At 49.1% G+C, this 26,695-nt stretch overlaps 2 protein-coding genes across 2 annotated transcripts; one reads left to right on the forward strand and one right to left on the reverse strand.

Moving 5' to 3' along the window:
* The first annotated feature begins 48 nt into the window (after positions 1 to 48).
* On the forward strand, positions 49 to 9,811 carry LOC144170564 (transmembrane protein 256 homolog). Its single transcript, XM_077700438.1, has 3 exons — positions 49 to 418; positions 779 to 900; positions 9,039 to 9,811. The coding sequence occupies exons 1-3, from the start codon at positions 193 to 195 to the stop codon at positions 9,180 to 9,182; spliced, it is 492 nt and encodes a 163-aa protein (XP_077556564.1). The 5' UTR covers positions 49 to 192; the 3' UTR covers positions 9,183 to 9,811.
* Ints6 (integrator complex subunit 6) lies at positions 6,319 to 25,713 on the reverse strand. Its single transcript, XM_077700435.1, has 11 exons — positions 25,455 to 25,713; positions 25,294 to 25,371; positions 24,997 to 25,236; positions 23,074 to 23,251; positions 22,649 to 22,911; positions 20,953 to 21,417; positions 16,772 to 17,132; positions 13,835 to 13,971; positions 13,399 to 13,597; positions 12,667 to 12,801; positions 6,319 to 9,393 (listed from the first exon to the last, which is right to left on the reverse strand). The coding sequence occupies exons 1-11, from the start codon at positions 25,569 to 25,571 to the stop codon at positions 9,218 to 9,220; spliced, it is 2,349 nt and encodes a 782-aa protein (XP_077556561.1). The 5' UTR covers positions 25,572 to 25,713; the 3' UTR covers positions 6,319 to 9,217.
* Positions 25,714 to 26,695: the final 982 nt, after the last annotated feature.

Raw genomic sequence — 26,695 nt, forward strand, 5'->3', positions numbered from 1 at the left:
TGAGGCAGACTGAATTCGAAACCACCGAGGACAACAACGTCCGGAAACAGCTGTCCGTGAAGCCGCGTGAAGCCACGGTTGAACCGAGCCGGGCGGATCTGTTGGTCATGCAGGTTATCAGGAAACTTTAGCACCACTGGTTAGACGGTTATTTACTGTTCTTCTGCCCATCCAGCATACGAACAGTTTGCAATGAAGCTGATCGCGTACGTCTCGGATGCGGTGACGGACAACTTCGTCACGCGTTATGTGCGTGGTTACTCGCACGGACCGTCATCGCCGCCCAGCTCTCCGCACGATCTCTCGATGAAGCCTCCTGCGTGGGCGGGTCAGCTGGTCAGGAGTGGGGGCATCTTCGTGCGTCTTGCAGGACTCTCTGGCGCCCTGGCCGTAGCCCTTGGTGCTTACGGAGCTCATGGTAGGCTGTGCAAAAGCGCCGGCAGTGTCCTCCCTCCGTTCCCTTGATCTGTTAAGTCTGTTCTCTCTCTCTCTGCACGTTGTATCGGCGGCACTCATTCTCTAACCTGTGTTTTCTATGCTTTAACCGTGCTCCAAACAAAATTTATTGAAGTCTTGCAGCCCCGCATTCGAAAGCCCGCAGATGAGCATTTTTAAAGTATTTGTTAATACATCTTCTGGTCTTCCAGTGGTCAAATGCATGCATGAAAAGAAGCCTGAATATGCTGCCTATCTTGATGAACTAGTGTACAGTTGATGCACTTCACTTAATATTCATCAGTCAAACACGATGATGCATCTGTAGCTTCACTTGTTTCAGCGCTCTTCAAGCGAGATGATATTCCCGAGGAGCTGAAGGAAGCCTACGACCGGGCAAACCACTACCACTTTCTGCACACACTGGCGCTGCTGGGGGTCCCACTGACGAGACGGCCGGCACTGGTCAGTTCTGGCGTTGTGCTACTGCTGTGTCAAACGTGTTTAATTGGAAAAACTTGCTCTCATTTGCAGTCTTAGGGAATGATGCATTATTAGCCTGAATATAAGCAATATCAATACACTCGCCATGGTGCCACGTTGAGATTGCAGCAAGAAGTTGCCTACGACAAGAAGATGAAAGTGTTCATCCAAACAGTTGACGAAGGAACTTGTAATGGGATGGCACTAATCAGTCTTGTTATTCGAGACTTTTCAAGGTGCTCACCCAACAAAATTTTGAAAATTGTTTTGTAGAAGTTTCACTGAAAAGGACTGCAGTAAGATGCATAAAGCCTTTAGAGCACATATGTGGTCTTATCACGGTGGAGGTAGCACACGAGAAATGTTGCCAAATTTTCAGGGTGACCACATAAGAAGCACTTGGTTGCGAACTTCAGATTCTTTCAGTGGAGCACGTTATGCAGTTTTTTTCTCTGTGCCTCGTGGCACAGTGGTATCAGTTTCCAGCAACTGTTGGAACTGTTTGTACTGCAAGAAATTTCCTCCTCATTCTAAGGTTTTCTCCAAGCATGACATTCTGCTACGAAGTGGCAACCTCTGCAACATTCCTGCATCCAACTACACTCTGAAAAAATCAAAGCCAGCTTGCACAACGGTGCAAGCCTGATGCCACAGCAGAGCTGTGTTTGTCTCTAAGCTGAACTTAATGAGTGCCATATCTCAACCATTTACCGTGTGTACGTATGCGGCGCTCGTCAGCAGAAGACGAAATCAAAAACAAAGTATGCAAGTGCTTTATTTGTACATTGCCCTCTTCAGTCCTGGTATAGTTCTTCATCCGCCACTGCAGTCTTCGCCGAGCACTTTCTTCCCACTGAAGATCTGAACTACTGCTACTTTTTGTTCTTGTGAGGGATGAATCTGTAGATGCATCGAATCATCAGTGCCTCCGGCTTCTTACTAAGCTTGGCCTAGATGGCCTTATGATCTTAGGGAGGCTGGCGGTGGCTTGCAAATCTCACTGGTCTGAGATGGCAAAGACCAGGTCATTGCAGGTTCCCCGCATGGTAGTAGGCCATCCCAAGTGTGCCAAGCATGTACTGTAGAAGCCACTTTTCCTTGAGAATGTCCACGTTAAAGTCCGGAGCCAGAGCCAGAATGATGGGTTCATGCTCGTAAAGCTTGTGCAGCTTAGTGCCGATGAAACGCTTTGCCTCATTCTGGGTAACATTAGGGGGCAATGGAAAGTAAGACTAGCATAACCGAGCCGTACAGTCACAGTGCCAGTGCTTCCCCTTTTTCAAAGCCACTTGCCTTCTCGAGCGTGATCCATTCGACTACAGGGTCCAACTCGACGCCGCTGATTGCGTTCTCGCGTGGCAACGCGAAACGCTTCCTGATAAGCTGCCTCTGTTTTGGGTGTCCGGATCTTCTTTTGTCGCCCCATCCCCCATGTGCATGGTAGAAAGTCATTGAGAGTTGTCCCGCTGCCACCACACTTTAGGCGCAAACGCAAGTGAACTGGCGAAGAGAAGAGCACAAGAAAGATCACACCACGAACGCTGGGCATAGTGTTCTTGCAGGTCGAGCTTACGAGTTATGAGCTATTCTTTTCGTCGTCTTCTCCTACTTCGGGTTTACGTTGCACAGTGCGGGCTTGTTCCTTGTCGTAGCATTTTCTTGGTATTTTTTCCAGGTTCTCCCCACTAGTCGCACGCTCACATGTGCGCGGCATTTTTTGGTAATTTTTCTGTGTATGCACGGCGCAAACAAGAGCTCTGCTGTTAAAATGGCGTGGCTAGGGCAGGGTTGGATATTATCTATATGCGACTGAAGGCCACCTTCTCGAAGAATTCGGTCCATTCAGTTTGTCGATATACTCATGAACTATGTGCTTTGCTGCGGGAGAGCCTCTTGCATTAATGAAGCGAAAAATGAAGCGCTTTCCCCATCTAGCCTTTCTTTTTAATTCCTTCAGTAGAGTCGATTCCCACACTTCCCCTGCCGCCAATGAACCCGGAAATTTAGGGGAGGAAAGAGGCGGGAGGTATTAAGTTCCTTGCTATCCGAGGCTGTGTAGTAACCGTTATTCTTTCCGTCTTATGATCCTAGTAAGGTAAAGTGGAGCCAAAGTAATTGCAGCTAGCAAGAGCTCTGGGTCCGGCTACCTAATTGGCAGTCAATATGGAAATGGCAAGGCTAGCAACTACAGGGCAGAAAATGCAGCCGCACTTAGCTGCAAAGTGGGTACATCTCTTGTTGATTCCTGCATGCATGTTCAAACTTTGAACCATTGCAGCCTCCCCTCCCCTTTCCCCATGCTTTTAGCCATTCAAGACAGTCAGGAAAGACTGAGCGATCCAAAATGAAACTGATTGCGTTAAAAAGAAGGAAACGCTTGAAAAAAAAACTGGAAGCATAACTTAATGTTGGGCCTTTCGGTTTTCTTCAAATAAGCTGACAGTTTTTTACAATTTCTGTGCACACGCCTCGAGCCTGCTTGTAGGGGCGCTACTGAAATCCCTTTAGTGGCCCGTTTCGAAAGCAGTCGCAGGAGTCTCCGGCCTGCTCATGACTGTCACCGTTGCTTTTGCGGCATGTTCTTCCGCTTTGACGCGATCTTAGTGTGGTACGTTCGGTCCGCATAAGCGCCAGGTGGGTGTCACAGGCCGGCGTCGCGAAACCAGCATATTCATGGAGCTGGTTGTAATTCCACTGCCCTGAAATTTCTATAAGCAGCGTTCATTCAGATGCTCATGCTGTGGCTATACATTACGATGCAAATCGGCTTCGTGTGCTTACATAATCCAGCAGAGCACGCGTACCTGACAGCATGCCAGTTATGCTTCATGTCTAAGATATTGATCGCTACCCTGAACAATTCAATGTGGCATAAATTTCACAGAAATTCTGTGTAATAAGTACAATGGATAATGCAAAATTACATACGGCAATCACCACAAAGAATTTACGGCTGGGTTGTCTGGTCACGAGGTAAGCCGTCGCAAACAGTAATCTGCTACATATATCCTCCGCTTGTGTCCGCGTCCACGACTAAACGCTTCTTTGAAACATCATCATATGACACAGGGAGCCTGCAGAATCTAGCACAAAAGTGAAATTAGAGGGCCTTATCAGATACCACACACTTCCGACGACACCTTTTATCGCTTGTGAAGTTATGTATACTTCAAAAAATGTGTCCGCCGAGTGATCAGCTGTTTGTTGAAGTCGAAAAACAAAATAAAAGTGAACTAAAAGTGATGACTAAAATGGTCAGTCCTCGATTTTGCTCTGCATTTGTACAAAATAGTTAAGCCCCCCCCCCCTCCTCGCCCCTGTCTTGGAAAATATCAGTGCATTTCGCATCTAATTGGTCTTGCGAGTCCTACCTTGCTTAAGCTAAGATGAACGTCTCTAGCATTTCCAAAGCTGCAGTGGGTTTTTTCATCCCCGTACAAGCTATTATATTGGTCCCGGACTTGTCAGACCATTTATTTTTCAATGGTTTCATTAACTCTCTCTCCTTGGTTCTTGCTGTAAGGCGAGAGTGGGCACATATTTAACGACCCACAGACTTCGAATGTACTTAGCATGTTCACGTGGCCTCTATCCTATAAAAGGCACAAGTTAGTGTCAGGTAATCACATCCCCGAATCATATTTTTCTACGACGTATATATTTGAAACAAAGCTGCATTCATTGCCCTTGCTGCAAAACAAAACCAACCTCTCACTGTGCCAGTAGCAGGGCGAAACGAGGCTAAAAGAATTCACGTGCGCCTGACATATTCGGAGGTGACAGTGGCGATATACTGCTGCGTCGCCGACGCCCGTAAGAGCGGCTAAGAAGCGTGCCATACCGCATCCCCGGACAGCTCTTGTTGGCCTTCGAGCACTCTTATCAGGATGCAGCTGTTTTTTGAAGTGCCCTAAATGTACTATTTGCTTACAGACATCGCCATAACAAGTTGTTTAGGGTGCAGAAAGGCAAAAAGAAGCGAAAGAGAACCAAAACACTGCATGAGCTGCTATCAGTTGCGCAGAGGTCATCCTGTAAGTGCCGCGGAGAAGCAGCGGCAGGCGGCACAGCGATCGCGAAGCTCGAGGCATATAGTTTGCCATTGGCCCACTTGTCTGCCAGGCCTGCCCTGAATTCAGGCAGAGCATTGGAGTGGCACAGTGGAGACCATCCACAGTGTTTAATTCTCTCCAACATCCATTTGTTCTGTCACCAACAAAGCAGGCACCTGCTGATGCAAATGAGGGATCAGACAAAGGAATGACACTGATGCACAAGAGTGGGGCATGACACTGATAATGCAAAGCAATTCGCATGCTGTTTCCAGCACATCAAATTATGTATGTGCAAAAAACTTTTTTCTTGCAAGGGTGTGCTGTGCGTGATCATTCATGCGTGGTTACTTGTGAATAGCCATAAGCAATAGAACAGTGCCCATAACAGTTGGCAGAGGCATTCTTCTTTAATGTCAGCAAGCTTGTTCCCGGCACTAGCATTTTAGCCCTTTGCGACACGTATTAGGATGTAGCTGTCAGAAAAACTTCTGCCTGTGTGTGCTTTTGATAACCAAAATTTCACTGAAAAACCATAAACATCTTGATCTCATAAATAGTTAATAAATTAGGTCGTGTACTAATCGTAAACGTGACCACCATTTCCTAACCATTGCTACAATAGAAAATGTGTACACATTTAAGGTAACAGCTAGTTTTGCTTTAATAAACGGTTTAACTGGACAGAAAAGGTAACACCAAGGACACCTACTTGATGCGCCATAGAACGCTGAGGTGTTCATCTTGCTCTCTTGTTTTGGTAATGAATTGGTCGATGGTAAAGGCGCGGCATTCACGAGATGACAGCACTGTTCCGTAGAGCAGGAAATGCAAATGCTGACTGAGTGGTTCAAGCGGGAATTGCAATTGTAACTGAATCAATGCTCTTAAAAGTCGAGTGCACAATTGTAGACGCCGTGTCGCAAAGGGCTAGGGAAGCGATTTACTCCAGCAGAATGTCCATACCCGGCAGGGCTTTATTGCTTTACATTTTTTTAAAATGCAACTAAATTCCTTGGGGTCAAAATGTGCCAACATAAATGCCTCCAGTATTTAATTATGGCTGTTTACTACCAACTTGCATTCTCTTCAGGGAAAGGATGATTTGTAGGTGTTTTGGACAGATCGACATGAAAGACTGAACAAAGCTGTGTGCTTACCCTGGCATTACACATCACGGTTTTTTAGTCTTGCATGGTAGTGGAAAGGTGACAGAACCTAACACGGGCTGAAGCAGTGTGCGTTAGCGATACCATGAGCTTGGTATACGCATGTCTGCCCGCACTTTGAAGTCTCGATGTTGGCAAAAGTGATGACATGACACACAGGCACAGCTTTGAATGAATGCTTTGTACAGAGCACGTCAGAATAGTTGATTGTTAGTAGCCTCCTATATACATGTACAAAAATGTAACACAGGCGAGACCACAAAACGGGAAGTTAAAATGCACGGTAAGGTGCAACGATGTATGCAACACAGTCACTTATAAACAGCTGCAGCAAATGTGCCGCGTAGTCAGTGGGCTGGTGGGCCACACACGGGCATGGCAGCCAGCACGCCGTTCGTGCTGTTGGGCAAGTTGGTTCGTGATATTTGAGACCCCATTCCTTGCAGGGTGGCCGTGAAAATGTATGTACACTGGGCCAGGTCAGCAATTGTGTCTAGGGGCAACAGCAGCAGTCTTGTGCCCATGCACCACAAAATGCAAGGCCGCAGATTTTCGGATGACGGCTTCGCGGGTAGAAGCACGTTTAAGCACAACACCACGGGGCTTTCAGGTGATTGCATTTGCAAAGTGCAGCAGGATGAACAAACAACGGTGGTCACAGAAATCACTTGAGCTCTTCATCAGGAGGAGCTATGTTGTACTAATGCGTCGGCAACCCCCACTCATCCCTGCTGCATTGGAGTAAAAGAAAAAAAAAAAAAAAGATGAAAATGGTAGGCACCATGACCCGTGCGTAAACCTAGAGGTCAAATTTCAAAGAAGCACACTCATAGGCCATGACTGCAGAAAAACCATGCAAGCCTGCTGCTGCTTTTCTTCTTCCTGTGCAGTCAAGCGAAATGCAGCGACAAGAATAAGGCAAGTTGCTGCACAAAGATCTCACACTGACAGGCAGGAGCGTAAATGGCGTTGGCACTCCTTGCTTCCAAGCGTCCAGACAAATCAAGTAACCTGTGGCACAGTGCAAGCTAAGCAGTTTGCAAAAGTAGCACTGGAGCTGGGCAGGAAACACGACCACCGTAAGTGCACACAACAAGCACTGAAAGGCAACAGTACTGCTGAGCCCCGTTATAATGGAGCGGAATGGGAACCGAAAATTAGGCATGTGCAAGTAGTGATTTTTGCGTGTGGTTGCGCTTTTTTCGATATGGTCCAACAATCTTTATAGTAAAAAAAGGAAGGATGGGTTAAAGCCTTCCAAAAAGCCTTTTTAGCGTAAAATAAATGTAAAGCAGCAAACTTGTTGCTTCTAACATTGACAGTTTAGTGTGTGGGCTATTATTAGCACATATCTACTGTGACTAACTATAACAACTGCACCTCTTGCAAGTGTGGGAATGGTATGAACGTTCATTCTTTCACGTGTTGTAAACAGGAAACGCAGAACCATGGCCACTGGCAAGGTATGGAAAATGATCCTAGCTCAGAAGACCACACTGGCAGACCCTAAAAACAAGGGTGTCGTACTGTTATTGTACTCAGTACTTTGGTTTGACTTCCAGCACTAGCAACGCATGAACCTTTACAATTGTGTGCCAATTGCCCATGCAAGCATGCACAGCTATTTGAAGAACAGCTTTGCCAAAGAGATTCTATAAATAACGGAATAGAGACTACCATTTGTGTAGATTTCTGCATGTGGCCCGCAGCTATTGCCAGGCATTCAACACCACTGAAACAAAATTTAAGTCTAAGTGTCTCAATTATAAAATAGAGAATGCTTCTGAACTAAGATCAATGTTGCGCACCATGTGACGAGAAAAACTGGGGCTGTAAGGCAGTGCACGTGCTTTCTTATCTACAAAATGTTGCCCAGGCGTGCTTATGCAGAACCATGTTATCAGCGCGTGCAGAGGGGTGAGCTCAAGGGTCATGTTGGTCCAAGGGTGGTGCAATTAAGGCGCTCTAAGGGTGTCCTCCTCTCATCCGCATCTGGACACAAAATACGCAATCGTCATTGTAGAAAGTACAATGCTGCGACGCCTGCTGCAAATACTGGCCGCAAATTTTGACAGCAGTTGATATATCCAATGTGTAGTTCGTTGTGTGGGATATGTTTCGCATTTAGCGCAACCTTTTGCCTTTTATATATGGGGCAATTGTGTGCATTTAAGTTTTCTGAAACAACCGTTTGAAAGGGTCTATCTACTTTTTTGCATTTTTGATTTTCGAAATATTCTCGAAATAGGCTCAACTGTACTGAAAATGCGTTGAATTAAATATTCAACTGAAAAGGCACACTGCAAAATGGGCACAGGCCTGTAATCAATAGGGTGCAAGCAGTGCTGGAACATGCACTCTGTGGTCAATTTTCTATTGCCAGACATGAGCATCTAAAAAGGTACAAAACCAAGGTATGGGGTAAGGTTAATTAGTGTTGGGAGAGTTCAATTTATTCAAATTCAAGACTCGTTGCATTTAAAGCTGCTCCATTCACAGATATGAGCAGCGTAATGGTTAGTGCGGTGTTTGCTGCCACCTCTGACTGCACGCAGGTGACAGAGCAGCTTTGCTATTTATGTGTGTGCATAAAATGTGCATCGATGAGGTAATTTCATAAAACATGCTCCCACTTTTAGTGTGCACATTTTACTGGTTTTGCTTGTAATGCACTTGTAAAGTTAAAATAGACCGTGACCACTCAGGTCGAGTTTAGTTTGTGCTGTTCACCATGCCAGAGTTCATTATAACGGGGCTCAACTGCATTTGCACTCAGGTTGCCCACAATGTGTAGGTTGGCAGTGGTAGACGGTCAGCCCTCGTGTATTGCTCGTCCGAGCGGAACGTGGCTGCAGGAGGTACCTCGGGGCGTGCCGGTGACGCTGCCTCCTCCCCGCAGGTGGGCAGCCTGCTGCTGGTGGGCATGGGCCTGTTCTGCGGCTCGTGCTACGCGTTTGCCCTGACGGGCAACCCGTCGGTCAAGTACGGGGCCCCCTTTGGCGGCACGGTGCTCATCCTGGCCTGGCTGAGCGTGCTGCTGTGATCGTGGCGTGATGAGGGCCCTCCCCTCCCCCACTACTATGCGGAGGGAAAGGCGGCTGCGTCCACCAGCCGCTGCTCGAAGTCCTGCAGCAGCCGCATGAGCAGGCGGCGCTTGAAGCGACCCGCCTCGTGGATCACGTGCCGCACCATGCACACCTGCGTCTCCAGACCGCCTTGCACCAGCCCCAGCAGCTCAAACAGCCGCTCGAAGTCTGCACCAAGAGGAGGGGGGGATCATGCCGTCCCAAATTAAACAAGCACGCCCCTTGGCACAATGCCAAAAAACCTTTATTTCATTTATCCATGCATGTACAATAAATGGCCAACAGATTACACTGCTGGGTGCACAGTGAGCAGTGTGAGATAATGTGTGGTTGGAGGGACAAAAAAAGATGAAAAGAAACGTGGAGCTAGAGAGCAAAGAAAGCTGCGTGACAGGTGAGAAGGAAGCCCATTTCTCAACTGGAACTGCCATGATCCGTCATAAGAAGCGGGTCGTGGAACGTATAATTGGGATGTCACTGTATAAAATCAAAACTTAAATTTTTTTGCTTGTACAGTGTACACCGCTTGTAACGTATGTTGCAGCCGCAAAAATCCACACTGTAATTAAAATATGTGCAAACCCAACCACATCGCAACCTACCTTTCAATTATTTTTTATCATCACTCAAACGATGGCCTCTTAATTAAAAACAGAGGCACGGTCTTTATTTCGTCGTCTTTTTTTTTTTTTTTTACACATCAGCCGCTGCTGCAGGGTCTTACAAACTGCGAGCACAACTTTAATTTTCTTTGCATTTCTGTTTTGAGGGAGCTCAGCTGCATTTCTTAGCATCTATGAATGCATGCCGCAGGATAACATGATAAGAACACAAGCACAATTCTCCCCCCTCCCCCCCCACCCCCCCCCACCCCACTTTGCGTGGGTGATGCCGGAGATGGTTGCACACAACATACAGGTAGTGGAAACGTCCTGCGTCAGGGCTCACCATCTCCAGATGTTCAAAAAGGGATAGGGCAGTTGCTTATCTGCACAATGTTCTAAGAAACAACTGGATTCAATCATTATACAGTTAAACCTCAATGTAACGAACTTCAATGTAACAAACCACGCAATTTTTTGTAACTTCAATTGTATGCACACCATGTATTTTCACCCTCTGTGTAACGAAGTCCCGTTTGCCGGAATTTCAATGTAACGAAGTTTCATGGAGAACTAGGCATGAAACTTAAGTTGTACAGGTATATTTTGGGAGACGCAAGCGCCGAGATGAGGTCTCAATAAAACGCGAACGGCAACACTTGTCGCCCAATGCCGCAGATGCAGCGAGCCGCGGAGTCTGCGAGCGAGCCCCTTGCCTACAAACTGCGTGGCATGCATACACGGCTGGCGCACAGTTTCTGTCAGAGCTTAATCGTCTACGCGGGCATCAGCGTGAACCACATGGAGCGTTTTCTCCCCGCAAAATGCGCCCCGCAAGCCACAGGCGCGCTGACGCAGCCGCGGAGACCACCTGCTCGCTGAAACGCAACTCGAGGGGCAAACAGGAGGGACACGCGAGAAAAAAAAAGCGGATAACATGGGCGAAATTTTCACAGTAAAGCATCATACGCGCCACCTACGAAAGCGCTTATGAAATATCCTCCGCGGTGGCGAGGCTAATCGCCTCTAGATGGGCTGCCGCATGCCGCCGCTTTGCCCTTCGTTTTGAGTTCGGTCATGCTTGTTAAGTTTCATCGTTCCAGCAAGCATTTGTGAATCTTTACGAGCCTTGTGCGCGCGTTTTTTTCACACTCGCGTCTGCGATTGCGCGCTGGCGGCGGCTTCTGCCTCAGCCAGGAAGTGACTCGCGCTGCACGCGCCTGTTTCGCCAATGGGGAGGCGCGCACCTTTTGGTGGGAGCTTCAAAGTGCTTGGGGATGCCGGCTGGCGAGACGATTAGGCTTACCGCCGCGGAGGATATTTGATGGGCGCTTTCGTAAGCGGCGCGTATGTAGTATGAAGTTTTACTGTGAGAATTTCGCCCACGTTATCCGCTGTTTTTTCTCGCGTGCCCCTTAGGTTTGCCCCTCGAGCTGCGTTTCAGCGAGCGGTTAGAAGCAGTCGTTGGAGCTACCCGCATCATGCGGGTGGTCTCCGCGGCTGTGTCAGCGCCCCTGTGGCTTGCGAGGCGCATTTTTGTGGGGAGAAAACGCTCCATGTGGTTCACGCTGATGCTCGCGTAGACGATTAAGCTCCAATAGAAAGAGAAACAGTGCGCCAGCCGTGTATGCGCGCCACGTTTTCTTTTACAGGAAACACTTCACGGAAACAACTGTTATGAAAGAATCTGATGACGGACAGTCGTGAAATCAAAAGTTAGACCAGTTGGACTGCGCATGGTTACCAGCAGATTGCACACAATGGATGGGAACCAACCCCCCACTAGAGGCATTTCTTACCTTTTTCACCGAGTGGAATGGGAACGATGCATGCGTGGGAATAATAAAGGCCGAACTCTACTGAACCCGAGTTTTTTATTGCATAAAAAAAACTGACGAGGGCAGACTCGCCTCCGGGTTCACCACTTTGCGTATTCGATAGCGCCGTTTTCAATCTCACCGGAGTCGCGTTTATCGGCAGCGGCCTTGTTCTTGACAGTAGAGCGGACTGTCTGCTTAGACAGGCCTGTACATCTGGCGATGTTGGCCTGTTTGTCCACATGTTCGACAGCGTTAATTACGCTTAATTTATCCGAAAGTGAAATCAGCTACCCTGCCGCTCATGCCCCTGGTAGCACAAAATAAATAAATAAATAAAGCCACTGGCACTAGCTTGGCTGCGCCAACGACCCGGCTGCCAGCAATGTTGCCAGACATAAGTTTTCTTGCCAAACTAAACAAAGAAAAGGCATATCGGGTGCCGGCCTCGTGTAAGTCCATTATAATTCAGTCCAAACAATTTTCGCCTAAAATTTAGTCTGTTGTAGCCGATAGTCTGCTCTAGCTCTAGCCGGGTCCGTTATAAGCGGAGTGGACTCCATTTAAAATGCATGGGGACCAGAAAAACCAACAGAAATGGCCTGTTGTAACCGAAAGTCCGTTGTTGCCGGATCCGCTGCAACGGGCGTAAACTGTACACATCGTTATAAGTGGACTTGTTGTAATCCCAGTATCAAGGCACAAAGAAACAAATAAAAGGACCTATTCATGTGATGATTTATCAGATCGCGAGGAACACGACCACAGAAGACTGCAATTGGCCCATTTTGCTGCAGAGTGGTCACAGGAGCAAAAGGAAAGCTACAGTACGAGGCCTCGCAGCACACATCTGCAGATATGTGCGACACCTTGTAGGCAGTGGTTGGCTTAGGTATGTGATAATTCCGGTTGATTATGTTGACCCTGCAGCTAAGCGGGAATGAGTAAATTGGATGTGATGTCTCTGATGTCATGTGGTGACAGCTGGCCCTAGCACAAAGAGAAAGGAGGTGGACACTTACTTCTGCCAGGCCTGCGCACCTCCTTGAGCAGACACCCCCGGAGCAGCCCGTTGTCTCGCCACGGTGGTGCCACCTGGCCGTTCCTCTCCTCCCAGGCGGGCTCACTAGGCGCCCACCCGTTGCTGCCCTCCTCCTCTGTGGCCATGCAAGCGGGGGCACAAGGCCAGTGAGCCGAACAAACGCTTGTGCGACAACTTCCTGTGACACAGGGTGCCAACAAGCACACATGGACCTTTTCACTGGCAGGCTTTTTCCCAACATATACTACTACAAAAACAAACAAGAAAGTATTATTTGACATGTGGATGTCAGTAAAGGTTTGAAAGGTCCTAGATATGCCAAATCGCCTTAGCCTTATTGTTCTTGCACACTGTCTTGCACTTGTACAACAACCTTGGCCTTTTTAAGCCATTCTTGTTACTTAAAATTCGACTATGAAAGTGTTCTCGTTTGCTGAGGAATCAGTTTTGGTCAACGTGGCATATGCTGGAAGTATTGCAATATGTGCGGCCACACAACTCGGGGAATGTGGGGAAACAGCGGTACTGTTAAATAAATACATAATAAATTTTCCCAGCATCAACCCAACGACTACCTCGCAAAGTTTGATAGCTCTGAGCACTAGTCTGCCTCCACAGCAATGCGTACACGCGGACTGCTCACAGTGATGCATCAGGAATAAACACCGAGGTGGTTCCTCGGCTGCTCCTTGGGGTGCCACCGCCAACTCACCCCGTGGGGGGCTCCTCTTGGCAGGCTCTGGAGTGGCAGGGGGACTGGGGCTGGGGCTCCGGCTGCGGGTAAAGTTGCGTGGCAGGGGACCCGGCCGCCGCTTGGCCCTGGGTCCCCCCGGGGCCTCGGGTGCTGGCCGCTTGTGGCCTCGCGCCTGGCTGGCCGCTGGGTCCAGGTCCGCTTCGTCCACCATCATGCGCTGAAATGCCACAAACCACAATGGCTGTGCTGCACACTAAAGAAGCAGGCACACAACAGCAGCGAGGCCACGTTGCACAATTCTCACCTCCATGGCCCATTTTTACTTCTCGTTGGGACATTGCGCTATTTCGCATACTTCTATGCCTCATGCATACGCAAAAAGACTGACAGCACTTCCCCTTCCAAGAAGTTCTCTGCCAAGCCCGACTGCATGTTCCCAAGGGGAGGGCCGTACCTTTTCAATCTTGAACGGGTTGCCGAACATGTGCTGCCGCACGGGTGTGGACTCGATCTCCCGCAGGGGCGTGGGCATCCTCTTGAGGTACTCCTGGTAGTTGCCCATTTGGCTCACGGGGAGGTTATGCAGTTGCTCTGCATATGGCACGAGGCACCGCTGCTTCAAAAAGGAGCACACGTTTTCTTCACAACAGGGGGCACTACTACGGCGCAATCTTGATGACATGAAGCTCTGGGGGTAGCAAAAAACACTCGCACCCAAAATTCGTATCATTAAAAATCAGCTAAAATGCATTTCTTTCCTCTACCTGTACTTGCATAAGGCTGCTACACATCATAATCTTTACATTAAAAGGCTTACGAAATGCACACCAGTTCTTTTACAGCCTCTCTTTAAACCTTTTACAGCTATTTTCTTGCTCCCTTCCAATTGCTGAACGGCTACAGAAGTGGCTGCCCCGAAGGACTCGTTTCGAAACTGCAATTGCTAGTTGTCTACAACAGCGAATGACAAGAAACTATGCGCAATCATAGAGCTGTCGTAGCAGTAAAACGTGGTATAATTTGTTTTTAAATGCACGAATTACACCCCATGTCAAAGCCATTTTTGCGAGCTATTATTGCTGTACAAGCACCCGCCAATATGTACGATCTGTTGCTTCCCCGGCATGAGCTTACAACAGCTGAAATTTTGCCCACTGAATGCAATGCACTTTGGGAGCTTTTTGCATTCATACCATCGAGATTCCACTGCACAACTGCGGGGGCACCAGATAAGGTTGTGACCCAATGCATCCTTTCCTATCGCAAGCTGAATGGGCACTGGCCGATTGTAACAGTTTGTACCCAGCTGAAACATGAGCATACAAAAACAACAATGCAAGTAACATCACTCGGTGCTCCATAACCATAAAAAGTTGTCGCAACTGAAAGTGCCACATGCTGGCAGGAGAGTTTTGCGCATTTACAAATGCTAGCCACGTTTGGCTTCAAACCCCTTGAATTCTTCGAAGAGGAAATGAGAAAACCAGAAAACGGGGCCCCTACTAGTGCACACCCACCGCTGCAATCTACAGTAATACAGCTCTCCCACCAGACCCATTTATTTGGGCAGAAACTCATTACCAAAATACCAGGACCGCAAGCCTAGCACAACAGTGGAAACCACACAGCCGTAAACCAAATACATACCGCAACAAACCACACAAGTACGTCACATCATGTGCCCTACGGCCAGAAGACATCCTGTGTTTGAGGAATGTGCTCTAGTGACAGCCCGCACCCACTACCAGGCACCACACCTCCATGTTAGCAAAACGACGGAAGAGAAACTGGACTAATGAACTCGTACTTCTAGCGAACGTGACACTGGACAAAGAAAAGATGAAACGCACTAGACTTCAACTTGGTTTATGCCATAAGAAACAAGGAAACGTGCAGGAAATGGAGAAACTGGACACTCTTTTCTGTGTATCTGTCAAAATGGCCCTTGGTATCCCGACCACCGAGTGGACGTGAAATGTGGGAGCCCTACACAAAGGTTTTTTTCATCTTTGGGTAAAACACCCTTTTGCTTTATTTTTCTCCTGTACCAAAATAAGTGAAATAAGGAAAACGGATTCCCCCCTGTAGCCTTTACGTTAACCTTTTGCCGAGTGTCCCTTTTCAATGGCACACAATAGAAAGGCAAGAGGGCATCTGCCCCTGTGATGCAGATAGCAGCTGCGATGCTGCGAGAGCGTCCGCTCACCTGTGGTAGCTTCAAATATTGCACTGGACTTGTACATTTCCTCCGATTTCTGACCCCTCAGTTGTGCAGGGGGAGGAAGAACGTCAAAGCTCGAGCGCTGAAGATCAGCCTTGGCTGATCCACCAAACTAAGACGGCTGGACACTCCAAAGGGGTCTTGAACTGAGGAAACCGACAGCTTGACTCCTTCCATCTAATAAAGTTTCTTCTCTCTCCCTCTATATAGAGGCTGAAATGTTGTGCATGCGAATGGTTGGATATATTAACTAAGTTGTGTAAAAAATAAATGGCCAACTTGTGTGAACAGTGTGGTTTGTGTCCTAAAAATAATCAACACTCCTTTATGGCCAAAAATGAGCAATACCCAAATTCCAGAACATTTCTTAGTAAACACAAGCCTCCCCTGTGTAACAGCTTCAAACACGGCCATAACTACTGCCGTCTGATTAAAAGAAATACGGATAAATTACTACCATCACATTAGCGAACTTATCCTGAAGAAACATCACATCAGACTTAGTTGATTTTGACAGCACTAACTGGTGCCTGGAAGAAATGCTGGTGGAATATCCACCCTGACAGACTTCATTCTTCAGAGCTATTACAAGTGTGAAGGCTACTGTTGCTCAAGTTGCACCTTTCAGCATTCTTGGTTCATTAAAGATGTTCACTAGATATGCAAAAATGAGGTACGCTTTAAGCAACAGAAACACATCTAAAGTTCATGATTAAATATAATGACAGATTACAAATTAAACAACTTCCTAGGATTAATTAATATATGCAACACTAAATCATATTGCCCTTGTTTTGAGTATGAATAGAGCTGCACCACCTGCACAAAATTTTCTACGTGGCAAGACAGATTTAAGATGCTTTCTGTCACGAGCACTGTTCCTTTTTTCTGCAGGCTAAGAGAAAATGCTGCTTTCATGCTGGCGATTCCTATTACAGGCACCTTGCACGCCCATCTTGGTGCAAAGTCATACGTGTGTAAAGGCATGCATGTATACGCGTGGAACCTTCACCACAAAATCGAGAGCAGTTTACAGGTGTGGAGCTTGCAACGAATGCTGCCAACTTGCAAATGCTGACACGTCAAAAGCCAATCACCCGGTACAATTACTTCTGCCTATGCTCGGCGGACCAGGGCTGCCCTGTCTGGAGAGAGAGCGAGCGTCCTCACCCGCATCCTGCAACCGCGTCACCGTGCCCGGGTGGAGGTAGCGTGCCCGCATGCGTGCCACCTGGTGCAGCAGGGAGGCCCGGCTGATGTCGAAGGGGTTGCGCGGGGGCGCCTCGGCCGTGTCGGGGGGCCGCGGGGGCGCGGGCGCCAGGGCAAAGCCCGGGAAGTCGTTGAGCTCCTGGCGCAGGCACTGCAGCCGCTCGCGCAGGGCCGGGTTCCAGCTCAGAGCCAGCTCCGACAGCTTGGACACCTCCCCCGTCGAGGGACGCGGCACCCCGGGGCTCACCCGCACGCCCTCGGAGCCCAGGCCTGCCTTGGGCCCACCCACCGCGCTCACCACCTTCTCGTACTCCGCCTTGGCCTGCAGGGGAGCGCCCGCCGTTCAGACTCAAACTCTGATTGATTGATTGATTGTAGGGTTTAACGCGCCGACGCAACGCAGGCGATGAGGCGCGCCGTAGTGGAGGGCTCCGGATTAATTTTGACCACCTGGTTAAGTTTGACCACCGGATTAAGTTTGACCACCGGATTAATTTTGACACACGGGCGTTTTTGCTTTTCGCCTCCATCAGAAAAACGGCCGCCGCAGCCGGGAATCGAACCCGCGACCTCGTGCTCAGCAGCGCAACGCCTTAGCCACTGAGCCACCGCGGCGGGTCAGACTCAAACTCTAGGTGGCAGGAAAAAGGTCTCAAGGCATATACAGGCAAACGCCGATGCGCAGGCTAGTGAGTGGGTCCTCCCTGCCTGACAAGAACAGCACAAATGAAAGCAACAAAAGAAAGGGCTATACAAGCACCGTATACAACTGAAGTGATGCTGTTGTCTTCCTTCACCATCCTTTGCGTTTTCCTCAAGTGAGTACACAAGCATCACCACTTTTTGTCTCGTTTCACTAGAATGACTAGTCTACGCTCGTTACAGCGGATCCGGCAACAATGGACTCCCGGTTACAACAGAACATTTCTGTTGGTTTGTTTGATCCCATACATTTTAGGTGGAGTCCATTCCGCTCATAACGCACCCAGCTATAGCAGACTACCGGTTACAACAAACTAAATTTTAGGCAAAAATTGTTTTGACTGAATGGTAATAGTGGACTTCTGTGAGGCCGGCACCCGATATGCTTATTCTTTGTTTATTCTGGCAAGGAAGCTACTATGTCTGGCAACACTGTCGGTTTAGAACGGGTTGTTGGTGCACCCAAGCCAAGCAAGTGGTAATTTTTTTTTGTGCAACCAGTGGCATGAGTGGCAGGGTAGCCAATTTCACTGTCGGATAAACTAAATATAATTAACACTGTCAAACATGGCGGGAAAGAGACCAACATCACCAGAAGTATGGGCCTGTCTAAGCAGGTGGTCCACTCGACCGCCAAGGACAAGGCCACTGTTGAAAAACACGCGTCCATAGAGATTAAAGAATACGCTTTCGAATACGCGAAGTGGTGCACCCGGAGGTCGAGTCTACTTTTATCACAGTTTTTTATGTAATAATGAACTCAGGTTCAGCAAAGTTCGGCATTTATTATTCCTATGCAAGCACCGTTCTGATTCAATTCAGTGAAAAGGTAAGACATGACTGAGGCAGGAAGATTTCCCATCCAATTTCACAGCTGTCTTTCTTCAGATTATTTTTCATATCAGCTGTTTTACCGACCAGACTAAGATCATTAAAAATGCATAAGCTGCCATGGAGGAATGTCGGGTAGTGATCTGAATTGTTTTAACGAATGGTTGCGGGTAAACCAGCCTCATCACAAAGGGTTTGAAAATAGCCTTGGTAATTCTGGTGGCCTTGACTGATTTTATAGCTGTTTAGTAATTGCTCCTACTTATATTCTTGCTTTATTTGCTAAGCTTAGTGTGCGTCACTACCACTGAGCAAGAACAAGACAGGCGGGGAAACGAGGCTCCCTAGTGCTGCCAGGTAATGTCACAAGCGCTCGTCATAGGGCTAGTGGCATCTGCCGCAGGTGAAGAAACTGTGCGGCCACCACGATCGGCATTTTACTGCGCAGCCACAGAATGAATTGCGTCCACTAGCATTTCGTCCATCAGGTGCCGCTACCCTCTCCTTCGCTGTCGCAGCTTGAAGCTTTGCAGTCGCCCTTGGTTTTCATTGTGACATTATCTAGTCGCTCGCCTGCACTTGCAGCAATGGGCTGTTTCCCCTCCCACATATTCTTGCTCCGTGGTCTCTACGCATACCAGTGCATGTGCTAGGCCTTTTCCAAGTGCCGGTGCTAAGCTTTGAAAACAGCGTTATGTGATTCTTCTCCTGCATGAACGCTGTGCAGGGATGCTGCAGGCATGTAGAAAGGACAAATTGTCTGCAGCATTTTTATGCAATACTGGTCAAAGTTCTCACTGTATAATGATATACCCCCCTTTGTACGGATATTGCGCACTTCGGATACAGCACACATTTTTCGCCGGATTAACAGGATTTGTGGTAACGGGCGTAGACTGCATGTGAAAACACACACACACACACACACACGGGTCCTCAGCTGTTCCATCCCTATGGTAAGCAAACTGAAGCTGCTCCACTATGCGGTTGCATGGTGCTGCCCCTCTGCAGCTGCACAGTCATTTCAAGAGTACTGCTGCTAATTGCGCATAACCAGGGTCAACAACTCACTCATTAACTCTTTCGGGACCGCTCCATAGGCCATCGATCACATATGATCGATGGTTTCACGAGCCTGCAGAATACAAATTTTCGCTCGATGGAACACCTAGCGACATCTAGGAGATAGTTTGAAAACTATAGTTTTCTCTTTTGTGAAGTTTCTTTTTTTATCGCCAGGTGGCAACGCATCATATATTTTATTCTGACGGGCAGTGGTTTCGAATGTAAACAAACATGGCGTCATACTCGCGCGAGCGCGATAAGAAATCCACCTGATCTCGTCTCGCATATCTTCGCCTTCTACTGTGGATTTTAACGATGAGAGTGGCAGTGAAGAGTCGGAATGCGGCTTTAGAGATCGGATTCCAGCTCGAGTGAGGATTCAGGTGGCGATCAGCCTGGAACATCAAATCGCGCTCAAAAGTGGGTGTTGGTTTCGGTTTCAATTGTCTCTGGAGTAGGTATGTGCGCTTGAAATATGTTCTGGCTGGTTTATATTTGTTCGCTAGGGTGTTAACTACCTATGGTGGTGATCTCCTGCCACCATCTCAGAAAGGGATCAAGGTTTCGCCGAGACGAAAGCCCGGCGTGTACCTGGGCGACGACGTAGCCATGGCCCTAGTGCCAAAGAGATCACGCACAAAACAAAAAACCAATTAAACCTAGCCGCATCAAACTTTCGCGATGAAGAAACAAAGCATTGTGTTAGATTTTGTATATCCTGAAATAATTTTACTCTTTTTTAGTATTTTTATATTTACGCTTTTTTCTATCTTTTTCTGTAGTTTTTTTACAAAGTTCTTACTTTAAGATTTTTTCATGGTTCTATCGTCAGTGTTCAAGTAAAACTTGGTATTGCATGTCAAAGAACATATAATTAGCTGCATTTTGGTATATGCTAAGGTACGATGGTGCCTTTGCTTTATGTAATAAAAAATTTGTAGCGAGACCTCGCTTTTTCATCACTTTTTCGGGCGGTCCCGAAAGAGTTAATAATGGGAAAAGAAAAACGCTCCTGGGCACAACGGGGCACCTAGGTAATTTTTACTATGTGCAAATTCTGGAGCTTCTTTTGCTGCACTGTGATGGTCTTATACCTCACCAGCAGTGAACTGAAACCTCCAGCCAAGTTTTGCAGTCTCGCCTAATGATGTGTGCAGGCAACTGAACTTCTTATGATAAAGACTCCACAATGCCAACAGTGGTGTCACTGCTATCATATGATGCGTTTCTAGGCCTCACGTTCAAACTATGAGAAGCGCACGCCATCTAGTGAACTGCCACTATGGCAGCATCCAATCACATGGCACGTATCTACACCTCAGCTTGAAACTACGCACCTTAGGCCAGTTTGTGCCATCTTGTGAAGTGCCCACAAGGCAGCACCCGACCGATTTCAGTTTAATATTTCTGATTCATTCAGTCAAGTGTGATTGACTTCTTCCTGTCAGCATCGCACGCCAGGCCGAGCATACCAGGCCCCCCCTACAGCCCCAGCCCACCGCTGGGGAGGGTGCTGCTGGGCGGAGAGGGAAGGGCAGCAGTACCTGGTTCTTGAGGCGCTTGAGGTAGTTGAGCACGGTGTAGCTGAGGCAGTTCTCCATGGAGTCGGGCACCAGGTTGGGGGCGCCCATGCGCTGCAGGGCGCGCTTGAGGGGCCCCGCGTAGTACAGGGGCATGCCCTTGAGGTAGGCCTCGAACTGCAGCTTCCACTCGCGGGGCGGCTTGCAGCGGTGCAGCCGGAACAGCTCGTCCAGCAGGGGCAGCAGCACGGGGTAGTTGTAGGGCAGCACGAACAGGTTCACGCAGGCCAGGCTCGAGCTGGCCTTGAGGTAGCCGAAGGGCTGGCCGCCCCGCTGCTGCAGCTGCTGGGCCACCGAGACGGCAAAGGCCACGCTGGGCTGCTTGCGCCCCAGAATGGCCTGTGTCAGCGGCGAGGGCTCCAGCTCGTACTTGTCGAACGGCAGGTTGTCCAGCAGCAGGGGCTCGCTCGGGGAGCCGCTCACCCGCACCTGCAACGGTCGGCCGTAGATTGGGGGGGAGGGGGGCAGCTACCATGGCACCTGCCTCGCGTTTATTTACGCCTGGCGCCAAAAACCACTTTGCCACCGCCCCGAAACAATTAAACCCGGCAAGATAAGGAGCATGAAAAATCAACAAAGCCTAAGGTCACCCTTGATAAGCACGGCAACGTGGTTGCTAGGCTGGCCTCTCTTCCAACAGCACCCGCTCTTCGTGAATACCCTCTTTGGTAAACAGGATATTGTAAGTATCCTGTTGCATGCATATTTCATCTCTCCTCAGTTGCGTACCCGCCAAACTTTGCTTGCCTCCCACTGTGGTTGCTGCCAGCACCCTGGACTATGGTCCTGACTGACTATGACGTTTAACGCGTTGACGCTACACAGGCAATGAGGCGCGCTGTAGTGGAGGGCTCAGGATTAATTGTGGCCACCTCGGGATCTTTAACATGCACCGAAATCTCGAACACACGGGCGTTTTCACTTCAATCTGAAAGGCGACTCCAGTCTTCATCTATACTCACCTCTGTGGTGCAGTTGCGCGGCCTGGTGACACAGCCGTGGAGTCAGTACACAGCCTACAACCACCTGACAACCATGCATTCTGCCTTTGCACTACTGCTGAAGATTATTAATGACTATGTTGAATTTGTCTTCCATCTCCACTAAGTAGCACACATAAAAATCTGTGCCCATCCCTGCACTTTCTTGCACCTCCAAATGGGTGTTCAGATCTTCCATTACAAAGATCTGGCTGTCTATTGCTTGGGAAACTTGCGCTTCCTCCCACAGACATGTTCTAGGCTTTTGATTCTTTACAAAGCCCTCCACGTGCACACCGCAGTGAGCGTCCCCTTCCACACCAGCAACCGGCCTGACAGCCTCGTTCAGGAGGAACAGCAAGCCAATTTTACTCCCCACTACTCCCATGCGTCTTTACTGTATCCCCCCCCACACAGCCACTCATCTTTCAGGAGTGCAGGGAAAGCCGATTCAACCTGCCGTTGCCCCCACAAACAGTAAACTGTGCTGCACTCTCACCTTAAGGAGACTTGCATTGTGATACCTCTACCAATTTGAGCCCAACTATAAAATACCTACTGCTCGAGATTACCTTTAGTTATAATTCAGCGTAGACATTTTCCTGGCGAGGGCGTCAGCACAGAATGAAACGGGCCCCTTGTGCCGGAGAGAAGAGGGGAGTGGAAGGAATGAGCCACACCTGTGGGTGGGCGCTGCGCGGGGGCAGCGAGGGGGAGTTGAGGTCTGGCCAGAAGGCCTCCGGCAGGGGCCAGTGTCCCACAGAGTAGCCCTTCTGTGCGGAGCGCTGCACGTAGATGAGCCGGCGGCAGCTCTGCCAGCTGGGCTCCCAGACGTCCTCGGGGGCCCGCTCAAAGTTGATCACCACGCCCCCCTGCACCTTGGCCACCAGGGCCTCCAGGCTCTGCACCAGCAGCCGGTGCGAGCTCACGCAAAACGAGCGGCCTGCAGCAGGGCAGGGAGGAGGAGAAAGCACGGCCGTTGGACCAGTTTCTAGCACACAGGCCATTCACTCGCCAACAAGCAGTTTTCTCGCAATGCCTGTGGGCCTCAAAATCAAGCCATGAAAATCCTCCCTTGCAGTGCAGTGCGGCCAGCCACACTCACCGCCTGTCACTTCGCACATGTCGTCAATGGGCGAAGCGTCGGAGGCCAGGGGCATGTCCTGCGTGGGTGGCTGGGTGCCTGCCATCCGCAGCACGAGTGCAAACATCCGCTGGTCCCACCGGAATGGTTCTTTGGTCAGCTCCGATCCAGGAACAGCAGAGTGCATGGGCAGTGTCAGCTGCACAGTTCAGCATTGTCAGCAACACGACACCTAGGTAGCTGCAGGGCGCTATGTCGAGCACAAAGCCTGCGTTCTCACTGGTTGGTTATTTCGTTCATGGCGATGGCTTTGAATGATGAAAGCGCTCCTTGCAGAGCCTGGCAAAAGCAGTGAGAAAAGCGCCCGCTTGTGTGCTCCAATGTTTTGCTCTCACAAGCACTGTGCATAATGCACAGACATACAACATGCCTGACCGTACTAGCCATTCCACCTTTACAAATCTTGCATAATCTAAAAGGGTGGCACTAAAGTAGACAGGAGTCGGGGGTCTGGCACCGTTCTACGGCAGCAGCACTGCACTGCCGTGAAACCACTGTGAAGGCACCCCCATCTCCAGTGTCACAAACAAGCGTTTCAGATTGCTTGAAAATTCGGATGCATTTCAGTGAGCCATCTAATAATTCAGTAGAGCTTTTCTGTGTTTATTTCTTTGAAATGCCTGGCTGTTCCCACATCAACTGCGAAATTGATTGTACACCCGCCCAATTTTTTACCAATATCACGGTAGTGTCGACCGTTCGGTAGATCAGCGCCGCGTGATGGAGTGATATGGCAAACTCGGCGAGGGTAAGCCACATGCGCACTGAGCAAAGGCCGCTGCTCCCATCGTCTGCGTGGCTGTTCCGGGGGCAGACAGCCACCCCCGATTTTTTTATTCACTTATCACACTGTCTGCCATATTCGAAAAGTTTCTTCAAGACCAGGCACGTGGCGCCAACTGAAAACAGAGTAGTCAGAGTTCCCCAACGATCATTACGCTAAACGAACCTTGTGTTCGGCAACACTGATTACTCTGTCTTCAGTTGGCACCACGTGCTTGGTCTCGAAGAAAAATTTCTTGTATGGCAGGCAGTGTGATAAGTGAATAACGAAAATATGGGGCGAGCGCCTGCTTTTGGAACAGCCTAGCAGACGACAGCAGCAGCAGCCCTTGCTTAGTGCGCATGCGGCTTACTCTCGCCGAGTTTGCCGTATCACTCCATCACGCGGCGCTGATTTACCGAACGGTCGACACTCCCGTGATATTGGTAAGAAATTGGGCGGGTGTACATTCACAAGGAACGATTAACGTCTACAGTGGCTGTCTTACAATAGAGAAAATAACAAATATTCCTGCAAAGACAACACCTGCCACCTATTACAGAACTCGGGAGTTGTAAGCCACACAGAGTACGCAAGGTGTTTTTCTGATATGCTAGAATTCAAATTAGACGAAAAGGACTGCATACACACGTCTGCATGTGTGTGCAATTTTATTAGTGGGGAATGAAGAAAAGATAGTCAGGCAGAACAGAACTCTAAAGGGCGAAATAATGGCTCTTTTTTATTTATTTCAGGTACCCTCATGGCCCAGAAGGCATTATTGAGGGGATTATTATGATAGTGTGCTGAAATGGGCCAAGCGTTTTCAACACCTTTCTCAACTGATATACTCAGCGGAGTGTTAAAACAAATAGCTAGAACAGCAGCGAAGACTGCTCTGACGTGCCTATGTATGTTTTCAGCGCCCACGGCAGTATTTGCATAGGAACAAGGCTGCCAGTTTAGCTTTCCCGATGTGGGAAACAGACACACGCATCATGCTAGCAAACGTACGCTTCTGTTCAGTGATATGAAATAAGCCCGTCTGGCACAAACAACGCTCTGGCCGAGCACTGGGATATTCCTCTCGTGTGTTGACCCGTAAAGCAGGAGCAGTTCACCTCATCGTGGGCGCCGGCGGACGACGTGAGCCGGTGGCCGTCTGTGATGACCACCAGCACGGACGGCTCAAGGTAGAAGGGGCATCGGCCCTGGCCGTAGGTGTCAATGCCCGTCTGCATGCGGTTGATGTTGAGCAGATCGAAGGCGTTCTTCAGCGCGGGGCCCAGCGTCGTGAGGCCCGACGCCTGCAGGTTCTTCAGCTCGGCCATAAACGTGGCGTGGTTCTCTTTCCAGCCCGCCTGCAAAGGGCTCGATCAGGACCGCGCCAGTCGCATGGCGTTCGCTTTTTCCTCTACCTTGATGTTGGCCGGCGGCTCTTCGAAAGTGAGCAGCATGTAGCGATCACCGCGGCTGGCGGAATCCCTCTGGCGGATCTGGGGGCGCCCATGCGAGAAAATCCAGGGCACGGCGGTGAGCGTGCGGCCGTCGCGGACACACGGCGCGCGGTCTTCCTTACCTTGATGAAGCGCTCGACCGCGTCCTTCGCGACGTCCAGCACGGACAGCCGAGCGCCCAGGTACGTGCGCTGGTTCATCGAGGCACTCGTGTCCACGAGGAACACGATGATGGTCATCCTCCTGGCCGCCCCGGATCCCACCCCAGGGAGTCCGCTGGCGGAATCGACAGGATTTGGCAGACGACGCCGACGAAGCGACCGCCCCGCTTCGTGTTGAAAACTTCACTGGCGGCGTCGGCCAGGCCAGCGCCAGGAACCGCACCACGTGACCTCATTTGTTTGTTTCGTTATTTATGTAAGCGAACGCGCGCAACACAATGCGCTGTCGATTGTGAGTATGCATAAATTTATGGGGTCACCAAAAACGCTACACCATTTTGTGCGTTTAAGTTTTCTTTGGTATATTTGTAGTTTTGGCAGGCGACGCTTGTTTCGAAACAGTGGCTAAAAACTGCATGCCAGTGAAAGCGTGGATGTGGATATGGCTTGCGGCGGTAGAGTTCATGCGACTACGAGGAAGAAATTTGCTCTATGGAAATTTGTTGTTAAAGTACAGTAGTAACAGTAGAATATTTTGTAAGCAGGCTTGTTGTGGCCTTACGCGTCGCTACCTAGGTAATTCCCGGTAAGAAGCTGATTGCCGGCGCCTCTTCCAGCAACCAGATATCAACTTATTCTGCTGATGGCGTCCAAACTGCCAAATGAAATTGATATGTTCAGGGACTAGCCGTACCCAGAAATTTTTTTCGGGGGGGGTTATGAATTTTGGGAAGGGGGTAGTTTTGCTGAAAGCAACAGTAAGTATTGTTTACGTGCTGCCTGGAAAAGATTTCGGGAGGGGTTTGAACCCCCAACCCCCCTTCTGGGTACGGCCCTGGATATGTTCACCGGTACAAGCGTGACTCCCACACATATCGGCGCAGCATGGACATGTCCCGAAAATCCATCTTTTAACATGCAAATATTTTTCGAAAAAAAAAAAAAAAGCCGCATTAGAAAAACTGCACGCCATAAACAGCGCGATTAGCCACATCTGCTACCGCCCAACGTGCGCATCTTGACATATTCATTCGCAGCAATCCAAGAACTACAAAAACCCCTTTCACTCAACCCACTTGTTAACTCCATATTGTTTAGGCATTTATGACTGTTCAAAGCGGCATTATAGGCTGCACATTCTGCCAATCCAACAACGGAAATCTACTAGTTCCGGCCTTTAGGAAGTAGTACATAAATACATG

The sequence above is a fragment of the Haemaphysalis longicornis genome, unplaced genomic scaffold (genome assembly GCF_048455015.1).
Source record: "Haemaphysalis longicornis isolate Haplotype H1 unplaced genomic scaffold, Haemaphysalis longicornis Haplotype H1 scaffold_2, whole genome shotgun sequence".
NCBI lineage: Eukaryota > Metazoa > Arthropoda > Arachnida > Ixodida > Ixodidae > Haemaphysalis > Haemaphysalis longicornis.